The sequence below is a fragment of the Nicotiana attenuata genome, chromosome 3 (assembly GCF_001879085.1).
Source record: "Nicotiana attenuata strain UT chromosome 3, NIATTr2, whole genome shotgun sequence".
NCBI classification, from domain to species: Eukaryota; Viridiplantae; Streptophyta; class Magnoliopsida; order Solanales; family Solanaceae; genus Nicotiana; species Nicotiana attenuata.
Genome location: NC_031991.1, coordinates 70,262,766 through 70,274,237, shown reverse-complemented (window position 1 = coordinate 70,274,237; position 11,472 = coordinate 70,262,766). Strand labels below are relative to the sequence as shown.

At 37.0% G+C, this 11,472-nt stretch overlaps 1 protein-coding gene across 1 annotated transcript; it reads right to left on the bottom strand.

Moving 5' to 3' along the window:
• On the bottom strand, window positions 7,360-9,414 carry LOC109224484 (probable methyltransferase At1g27930). The gene is made up of 2 exons (XM_019389061.1): window positions 9,401-9,414; window positions 7,360-8,077 (listed from the first exon to the last, which is right to left on the bottom strand). Exons 1-2 carry the CDS (start codon window positions 9,412-9,414, stop codon window positions 7,360-7,362), a joined length of 732 nt encoding a protein of 243 aa, XP_019244606.1.

Below are 11,472 nucleotides of genomic sequence, written 5' to 3'. Positions count from 1 at the left end.
ACCAGACGACTTACAAGTCAACTGGAAAAGGACCAGCCAAAACCAAGTCGACTAGTACTAACACTAATGAAAGACCTAAAAGTGGGTCAGAAGTTATGTGTCATTACTGTAACAAAAGTGGGCATAAATATTCCTTTTGTCGTTTTCGTAAAACAAACGTTTCAGGATGGGTTTGGAAACCAAAAAACTCTGAACCTAGTAACACTAACCCTCCGGGACCCAGGCAAGCTTGGGTACCTAAAAGAAAGTAATCATCTTGTTTTGTAGGAACACCACAGTATAAGCCGCAAAGGAAAATGGTATCTAGACAGTGCGTGTTCCAGTCATATGACAGGTGACAAAAACCTGTTCAAAGAAGTTACAAAAATTGATGGAGGAAGTGTTAAGTTTGGGGATGATTCAAGAGGCAAAATAATTGGTACTGGAACAATTCCCTTCAATAACAATTGTGATATCACTGAAGTTTATCTTGTCAATGGCCTCAACTACAATCTCTTGAGCATAAGTCAACTCTGCGACTCAGGATATGAGGTAAATTTTAAGAAAACAGGATGTGCTATTGAAGATGAATCGGGTAAAATAGTCCTTCCTAGAAAAAGGTATGGAAATGTTTATATCCTTGATAGTTTTGAAAAGATAGATGGTCATATTTTCTTATCCTCTATGTTTGATGATCCATGGTTATGCCATAGGAAACTTGGTCATGCTAGCATGCATTTGATAGAAAAGTTGTCCAAACATGAATTAGTTGTTGGTCTACCCAAACTGAATTTTTCTAGAACTCATATTTGTGATGCATGTCAAATGGGTAAGCAGACCAGAAACTCTTTCAAAAACAAAGATATAGTATCTACTTCAAAACCTTTGCAATTACTTCATATGGATTTATTTGGGCCTACTAGAACTGCTAGTATAGGAGGAAAGAGGTATGCTTTTGTTATTGTTGATAATTATTCACGTTTCACTTGGGTAATTTTCTTATCTCATAAGGATGATGCATCAAGAAATTTTGACATTTTCTGCAAAAAGGTTGAAAAAGAAAAGGGATATCTGATTTCAGCAATTCAGAGTGACCATGGAGGAGAATTTGAAAATAGAGCATTTGAAGATTTTTGTAATGATCAGGGATACACCCATAATTTCTCTGCGCCACGCTCACCACAACAAAATGGGGTTGTGGAAAGAAAGAACAGGACCCTCTAAGATATGGCAAGAACCATGTTACTAGAACACTCACTGCCAAACCACTTATGGGCAGACATTTTCAAACGTTGCCTCATAAGGCCTATTCTAAAGAAGACTCCATATAAACTATGGAAAGGTAAACGTCCAAATATCAGTTACTTCCATCCCTTCGGAAGTAAATGTTTTATCCACAATAACGGTAAGGATAATCTTGGAAAGTTCGATCCAAGAAGTGGCGAAGGTATCTTTCTTGGTTACTCATTAAATAGTAGATCTTTTAGAGTCTATAATAAACGCACATTATGTGTGGAAGAATCTGTACATGTTATATTCGATGAAAATAACCCCTGGTCGAGAAAGGAATTACTGCAGGTGATGAAGATCAAGCTCAAGAAACTCAGGAGACAAGCAAATCACAAGAGTCTACTGATACATCTGCTGCGACAGAGTCAACTGGTGAAGACAGCAACAATGTACCAGATCAACCAATCGAGTCAACTACAAATGTAGTTCGTCCAAATGAATGGAGAAGCGAGCCTGGATATCCTCAGAAATTCATTATAGGGGATCCAAATGAAGGAATGAAAACTAGGGGAGCTCTCAAAAAGAAAGCAAATATCGCATTGATCTCTCTGATTGAGCCAAAAAAGATAGAGGAAGCACTAAAAGATTCAAGCTGGGTGCAAACTATGCAGGAAGAGTTAGATCAGTTCAGTAAGAATCAAGTGTGGAATTTGATACCCAAACCTGATAATGTGTCTGTAATCGGAACAAAGTGGGTTTTTAGAAATAAATTGAATGAGGATGGAAAGTTCTTAAGAAATAAAGCCAGACTAGTTGCTTAGGGCTACTCATAACAGGAAGGAGTCGACTATGATGAAACTTTCGCCCCAGTAGCTCGTTTGGAGTCCATACGAATTCTTCTGGCATACGCATCATTTAAAGGATTCAGGCTATTTCAAATGGATGTAAAAAGTGCCTTTTTGAATGGATTTATCGAAGAAGAAGTATATGTGAAACAACCTCCAGGTTTTGTAGATTCAAAATTTCCATACCATGTATACAAGCTCACTAAAGCGCTGTATGGGCTAAAATAAGCTCCACTTGCTTAGTATGATAGACTGAGTTCCTTTCTTGTTGATCATGGCTTTACAAGAGGTAAAATAGACACTACCTTGTTCATTAAACGATCATCGAAAGGTAACCTCATTATTCAAATTTAAGTCAATGATATTATATTTGGTAGTGCTAACCCTCTCATATGCAAGGAATTTTCAAATCTTATGCAAAGCGAATTCGAAATGAGTATGATGGGTGAGCTCACGTTCTTCCTTGGACTACAAATTCAACAATTTGAAGAAGGAACCTTCATATGTCAGACCAAATACACAAAAGAGCTGATTCAAAAATTTGGTATGAGCAATGCAAAATCAATTGGCACACCAATGAGCACTTCCACAAATCTAGACAAAGATGAACAGGGTATTCCTGTTGATGAAACTAAATATCGTGGAATGATTGGATCACTGCTGTATCTGACAGCAAGTCGACCAGATATTATGTTCAGCGATGTGCCAGGTTTCAGTCAGCTCCCAAGGAATCATATTTGACTGCCATAAAAAGAATCATTCGATATCTCATTGGGACTGTATCTCATGGAATATGGTACACTCGCTCTAACTCTTTTAAGTTAGAAGGTTTTTCAGATGCTGACCTTGCAGATGACAAGGATGATAGAAAAAGCACAAGTGGTACATGTCAATTACTGGGAAAGGCATTGATATCCTGGAACAGTAAAAAAAAGCATCAGTCACATTGTCTACTACTAAAGCTGAATACATTGTTATTGGACAATGCTGGGCACTACTACTGTGGATGTCTCATCAATTGGGTGACTATGAACTTTCGTTTAAGCCTATACAAATTTTTTGTGACAACTCTAGTGCTATTTGTCTTTCCAAAAATCCTGTGCATTATTCTAGAGCAAAACATATAGATATTAAGCATCATTTTATTAGAGATCATGTTTTTAAGAGAGACATAGAAATATCTTTTGTTGGAACCACTGATCAATTAACTGATATTTTTACTAAACCTTTATTAGAAGAGAGATTTTGTGATTTAAGAAATTTACTTGGTATTATTTGCATTACTAATAACCCTTAGGACCTATGTGCACTGTTAATTTTTTTTTGCAATAATTGTCCTTTACCCATGCATTAATTACGCCTCCGTTTTTCCTCTCTTTTCTCTTCTTTCACATCAGTTCGTCGTTCAAAGTTGGAAAGTCAGTCATCACGTCTCTTCAACTGACAACTTTTCCTTTTATGTACTCAACCGTCAGAAACCCTCTTCTTAAGGAAGAGAACCCTTTTCAATCACTCTCATCTCTATCTCTTCTCCAAAAGTTCCGATCAAACCCCTTCTCTACAATGGCCAAATATCCCAGAAATCCCTCTGCTTCCACTAGAAAAAGCACCTGTTCCAAAGCAAAACCCCATTCTATGCCCCCAGAACAAGTAGACCTAGGGTCCGATCACTCTGAGGCTTTCGCCTCTTCTCAGGGAAATTTCTCTGAACACTCACAACTCCTAGGAGAAAAAGTTTTAGGTAAGCGACCCATGGAAGAACCCCCTGTTTCGTCCACCCCAAAGAAATCCAAGGTTGATTTCTCTGCCTCTCTTGAATCTGACCTCAATTTCTGGGATTCCCCAAATAAGGATTTCTTCATTGCCGTGAAAGACAAGCCCATTGCTCATGGAAGGGTTGTCGACCTTGACGACATGGAAGCTCTCAATTGCAAGGTCAACGACCTTTTCGTTCATCAAGGTTGGGCTAAGTTCTTCTCTATTCCTCCGCCTAAGGTATATGAACCCTTGGTAAAAATGTTTTATGCAAATCTTCGTTTTAGTAAACTAGAAAGGTTGGAATTTCTAGTGTTAGGTAAGCGCATTGTTCTTGACTATGCCCTGTTTGATTCGCTCTTTCGGTGTCGTTGTTCTGGTTTTCCTATGCTGTTTAAAAACACCTGGTGTGATGACTTTGAAATTTCCTTTGACCAAGCCAAACAGTGTATTGCTGAGTGTCCTTCTGACTCCCTTCCAAACCAGTTAGGTCCCAGTGAAGTTAGTTTTGAAACTCGGGTTCTGGCCCACATTGTAGCAACTACTTTGCTTCCCCGTATTGGTTCCTTTTCAACCTTCTCTCAAAGAGACACCTTCTTCGTCTATTGCCTCGTGACCAAACTCAAACTCAAGCTTTCCTCCTGGGTTATCAATTTCATAATCGAGAGTGCTGAAGATCCTACTAGTCTACCCTATAGCATGGCAATCACTCACATTCTGGAAGCTCATCATATTTCCCTGTCCAACTATCCCTTCATCACTATCTCTAAGTCCTACAATTCTAGAGCCTTTGCCAGTATGGGATATGTGAGTGAAAAAGGCTCCTGGGTTAAGAAGGACGATAGTGAAGCAAAGCATGCTCCTGTAGAGCCCAAAGCTTCACCCTCTGTCCCTCATCCCAGTCTTGACAGTCCCGATCTTGGCGAAAAGCTTCGTGCTATTGACTCTCAACTCTCTGAAATCAAAAATCTTCTCACAACCACTCAGTCTACTGTGGGTGACATTCATGCGATTTCCAAGGAAACAGGGTCTGATGTGTCCAGAATTAGAGTTGCAGTTCTCAGAGTTAGGTAGAATGCTGTCAAAGCCTTCAGGGAAATTCATGAATGGTTGGATGGAGTGAGCATCTCAGCCAATGCAAGCTTTGAACAGTTAAAGGAGGCCATCTGCAACACCCTTACTTATTTTCTACGCCGTTAGTGTGGATGTTTTAAGACAATTTCTTTTGCTCTGCTGGTTTTGGGTTGTGTTTTCAGCCTTTGGATAATTTTTATTTTTTTGCTGTGCTGTTTTTGTGGGCCGTTTTCCCAGCCGTTGGATGATTACTATAACTTTTCTGCTTCAATGCTATCTATTCTGTTTAGTTCTTGTCTTGTTCCCTCTTTGCTGATGCCAAAAAGGGGGAGAAGGAGTATATGTTCTATCTGTACAGGTAAAGCTTGCAGCAGAACTCGTCTCTATCTCAGACTAGTCAACTGCATACATTGAGGGGGAGTATCATTGTCACGCCCCGAACCTGGGCCTGGACGTAACACGGCACTCGGTGCCTGACTACATGTGACCGAGCGAATCAACTGGCTGGTTGAATCAACATGTGGTATCATAACATATTGAATGCGGAAGATAAACTAACACATGCTGATATACTGAAAGTCTGGATGATATAAATCAAAGTACGGAAATGCTAATACAATGCCTGAAATGTATTTGTAGCAAATATAGCTAAGAAGATACTACAAGGCTGCTGTTACTCTAGTCTATGAAGCCCTAAGAAAAGAAATCAATCAACAAAGATTACAATGACAGGCCGTAAAGTAATGATAACTAAGGAAAGAATCCAATCATCCAATCAATCAGCAAAGAGTAACGACCAGCTGCGATGGAGAGAATCAAGCAACCCTAAACTTAAGGAACGAATCAAGGCCAACATCCCGGAAGATCGAAGATTATGTAAAGATTGGTACGCGACTAATTTCGGAAGAACCAACAATCAAGGAGCAAGTCTTCATTACATACATCTGCTGAAGGAAGGAAATCAAGGAAAAGCAACGGCCAGCTATCTTATTCTTGGAAAGAATCAATCTCTTTCCAATGATCAAATCTCTTGGGTTGTCAAGCCTCGACCTTCATCAAAGTATTTATACCCAGCCTTAAACCCTAGCCAGATATACTTTGATCGAACCAAAAACCACTCTCTTTATTCTACTGCAAACAAACATTGTAGTTCACTAAGATCTGCTGTGTAACAAGTCAGAGAAAAAAAAGGAGAGTATAACACCGGTGAGGCATTGTATCAAAAAGAAACGAGTGAATAGAGAAACGGTGTTGTCAATTCACTTCAACTGTACTCGGAGAAACACATTTACTAAAAGAGAACTCCCTTGCAACCCAAGGGGACTGGACTAGGATTCACATTGAATCCGAACCAGTATAAAATCCTGGTGTCTTTAATTCCTGCATTTACCTTTTGCAATTTACTTTCTGTCATTATAACTGTTAAGTTATTATATCTAGTCGACTACTCAATTAATTAGTCGACTAATAAGTGATTAAGTTTAAATATTTACAATTCACCCCCCTCTTGTACTTTCATATCGGTGGGGCGACAGAGGCACATGTGCGCTTGTCACTTGGCGCGGCCAAGATCACGGGCCATCCGTGGCGCTAGGCGTTGGGAGGCTTGCTAGGACGCTGCGGGGCGCGCCCAAGGGGTCATGGGGCATGGCTGGAAAGCCGTCAATGACATATCACACACCAATAATTTGAAGAATAGACGTACAATATTACAAAGAAAAAGTAGAGTATGAGGTACAATAATTTTTTAAAAAGATGCGATAAAGAGTAATATTGTAATAATGATGCGATCACAACAAATCGATGTGTTACGCAAAAAGGATCTTTTCATCGTTACATAACAACTATTGTATCTAAAATGATAATACTATCCAATACGTAACAACCATCCAAACAAACTTTATAGTTTATGCATTTTCAGTTTTTCATTATCGGCCACCCAACCCATCTAAATATGTGTGAGTTATCGAGAAATTAGTCCTTTTAGCACTACTTGAAGGTAATAAAAGTAGAGCGTGTAAAAGTAGTAAAATGACAGTTTAAAAGAAGAAGAAAAAAACTATTTTAGTATTAAAGAAAGAAAAGACTGGTTTAGTATTAAAGTAATTATTGGTTTTCGTATTTCATTAAACGTATTAACCTTCTTCGTTTTATGGTTTTTTTTTCTTTGTTTTTGCGGTAAAGATTGTGATAAGGTACACATACCATTTATTTTCATGTAACAATGGAGATCAAGAATGGAGTTGAACATCTACAACTTAATAAAACGCGAGGCAGCCAATTTACAAAGATAAATTAAGATGGTTAATTTATCAAGATAAAGGGAAGATAGTTGCCTTCAAATAGAATTTACTCAGTATTCACTATAAGACGAGAGGAGAATCCAATTTACAATACTGAAATAAACATAAGCTATATACCTAAATCTAATGTAGCAACAAAAAAAAAGATTCCTACAAGTGCATACTATGTTCAATTACGTAGGACAAAATGTGGTGGCATTTGGTTTTGCTAATATATTAAAATCCCAGAATTTTCCTTTAGAAGAAACCAAATTCATGTCACATAAAAATTCCCAGGAAAACCATTTCTCAATCATTCGATCAATATCATGTACTAACACATGAGTCCCATTATTCTTCTTGCTTCTTCTAGCTAAAACACTAGCAATATAAATTGCAACCATTCGTCCTTGTGATTCTGGCTTATCCCCATCTGGTCCATCTACAATAACCAAATCCCACTTCAGTTCATAAACTTCCTTAGGAATATTTGTCACAAGTGACATAAATTTGCACCTTTTTGATGAATACATTTGCAAATCTTGTGGGTAGCAATTCTTTTGGTTTCGTCTAGCATGTTTTAAAAGCTCGTATGCATCTCTAGCAACTGTTTGATACTCGATTTTATAAATTCGAGTAGTATTAGAATGATCTGTGGCATTAATAGTCTTGATTTTTTCGGGGTTGTCCTCGAGAAAGACAGTAACTCCACCCTTATTGATGGTTGAAATTTGAGCAGAATATTGTGTTTCAAGCCCGAAAACAAGAATATTACAGGGGGATTTTCGCGATACAAGATTATATAGAAACTTGATTTCTTTCTCTGTGAGAAGATTATGGTGTTGTTCAGTTGGAGACAAGGCAAAAAAAATTGGAGAGGAATATGAAGTAATTACAGAAATCTTGATAAGTCTGAGGATGGAAGCAAATGATAAGATGAAAACAAGAAGTGGGATGATATTTCTTTTTGTAAATTTCATAGCTCTATAATATTTGTGTATAAGGGTCTTTTTAAGACGAGTTTTGGGTGAGAATAGAAGCAAAGGAAAAGCAATTTCAGAGGGGGGCATTATTGTGTTCTTTTCTTATGTTCACTACGTTCTACCTAAAGGGGGGAAACTTATAATAATTTGGGTGACATGTGTTAATTTCCTTTAGATTTTTCTTGAGTGAAGAAGAAGGAATTGTATGGTATTTTCCTTTAGTTTGAAGCGTTTCCTTTTCTTTTTCTTATTTGGTTGTCACAAAATCATTCAATATCTTCAAACTGCTAAGTTGAATATATTTTTTGGTAAATTTTGTAGTGATATTGTTGTGATCAATCATTGTTAATGATAGGTACTCTTTGTTTAAGAAGTTGGATACCCAATTTCGTCTGCTTTTGCATTTTTTTTCTCTTTCTTGGTACTGTTTTTGTCATCGTTTGGTGGACATGAGTGATATTGAAGAAAAACCTACCTATTACTTACTTTTATACTAACAGGCATTTTGTAATGCATGAGTTCTATAATTATTTAAAGGGATTGTTACACCAACAATTGGCCAGATTTAATGTTTATTTTTTCTAGCCGGTATACATAAATTATATATTGATATACATAATTATATATAAATTATACATATATTGTATATCCGCTGATTATTTTTAATTTAAAAGATTAGGCGGGTTGCTACTTGGGTTAATTCGGCAAACAGGTGTCATATAGCACTATCAAGAGAACTAAAACCCTAGTGTCTATTTAAGAACATGGTAATACGGGGTGAGAACATAGTATTGAGTTCCAACCAGACATGGTATTGAGTTCCAACCACTAATTATATACAAAAAATGTAAGTTTAGCATAACTATCTCTATAACATGAAATATTAAAAATGAAAATTTTGTTCAGAATAAGTTCTTGAATTATTAACCAAACGAATACTTTAACAGATTAAGCACCACTTATACTAGTATTTCTATCTATTATCCTATTTCGAAAGAGGGTATCTATAAACTAATGCAGAAATTATGGCATTACTAATCACGGTGTTATCAATCAAAAACAAAATTGATTACGAATTTACGAAACACCTAACTGCTCATGCAAAATTAGTACCAAAATTACATCTTGGAATTATAGGTATCCAACATACCAAAAGTTCCAATTTGGAAACCAATAAAAACAACGGAAAAGGCCTAAAAATGTCACTCAACTTTCAGAAATGGCCTATCGATGCCATCCATTAAAAAATTACTGTTTCCATGCCATTGTCGTTAAAGAAATGGCCCATCTATGCCATTATTTGACTAACGGATGGAATTTTTTTTTAAAAAATATTTATAAGACTTGAATATCCACGTGTCCTGTTATTATTTGTCCGAATTAACCCCTGCCCCACTTAATTCTAACCTAGGTTAGGTCCATCTACCCAAACCCAACCCGGTTAAAACAAAACAAATCCCCTTCAGCAAATCCCCTTCTTCTTCCCCAAATCAGCAAACCTAAAACCTCCATTAAATCCAATTTCTCCATTATCATTCTGAAATTGTAACCCTAGCTCTCTAGCATATCATTTCACGTTTCCCCCAACATAACTTTTTATTGTTAAAGAGTTCAAAATGTCTGCTGGGTCAAGCGACTCAATTGACTCAAAGAGGAAGTGTCGTTGTGGATTTGTAGCGCATCATTTTACGGCGACAACTCCTATGAACTGTGGGAGACGTTTTTACAAGTGTCCATTGCCTGAAGTAAGTATAATTTACATAATGCAATTCGGCATTTTTTGTGTAATTTTTATTTTTATTACAGCATAATCATAGATTTTGTTGTATAATTACTTGGTAGAAACAAGGTTGTGGGTATTGGAAATGGGACGATGTTGAATCCCCCCCCCCCCCCCCGAGCTATAATCGTCATTAGCAGTCAAAAGAGAAAATTGGAAGCTTTTGAAATTGAAAAAAATAGGTTGTTGAAGAAGATAGATGATTTAGAAGCTTCTGCTGTTATTGATGCTGCAACGATAACAGAGTTGAGGGAAAGATTAGATGCACTTGAAGCATCTGCTATTGAGGATAACTTGAAGATTGTGGAGTTGAGGGGAAAAGTATTCCGGCAGTCGATTTTCTTGATTTGGTTGTTCGCTTGCCTTATTGTGTTCATGGCAGCATGGGCTACCAAATGATCCATGTAATGATCATTGCTTAGAATTTCAAAAGTTTGGTCTTTTGTTAGGTATATGTTTGTTCTATGTAATTTTGACTTTTTTCCAATCTTCCCGAATCATGTAATAGTCTATGTTGTGAACTTGTTTCCAATCTTCCCGAATCATGTAATAGTCTATATTGTGAACTTGTAATAGCTAGACTTGGTAAAGCAGATATATGACTAAGATGTATTGTATCTCAAGTGCAGATGAGTCAATCTAAAGCTAATGCACAATCATTGTGCAGTTTTGAAGTCGATAGGCTTGCTGAACATTTTATGAATTAGGACTGTTTGGATGGCATGACATAAAACTATACAGAATTGAAGCTAAACAACACTGCAATAACTGGACATAAAACTGCACAGAATTGAAGCTAAACATTGCAATAACTGGACATTAAAACTGCATATAACTGAAGCTAAACAACACTGCAGAGAATTGAACCTAAACAACACTGCAATAACTGGACATAAAACTGCACAGAATTGAAGCTAAACACTGCAATAAATGGACATTAAAACTGCACATAATTGAAACTAAACAACACTGCAAAAACTGGACATAAAAACTGCACATTCAGTAGTGTCAAACTGTATTCACATAGTATTTTGCTTAGCTGAACATTACAAAAAATAGTAGGTTAGCTGCCAGTGCTAATTACAAAAAACAGTACTTTAAACACTCTAGCTGCTACTGCTAATTACAAAAAATAATACTTTAAACAATCTAGCTGCTAGTGCTAATTACAAAAACAGTAAACTAGCTTTCAATCATCTGCTTGTTCTCCTTGGCCCTTCCTTGCCTTCATTTTGTACTTCTTTTTTCTAACTTCTGCTTGATGTTGGCTTGAAGTAATTGCTGGTTTTCCATTCCAAGTAGCATTTGTTGGTGAATAAGGCAGGTTTGTTGGTGTTGCTGCACCTGTTTCATCTCCAGTAAACTGGATCCTTTTTGTACCAGTTGCAATCATCTGTACCTTCCTCATGGCTAGTATTGTGTCATTCTCAGATATAACTACTGGCCTAATTGTTGGGTCTTCATCATCTCCAACATGAGGTCCATAACTGTTGAACTCTTGTGTTCCAGCTTGAGTGTTAAGTACTAACTGTTGTGACTGTTGT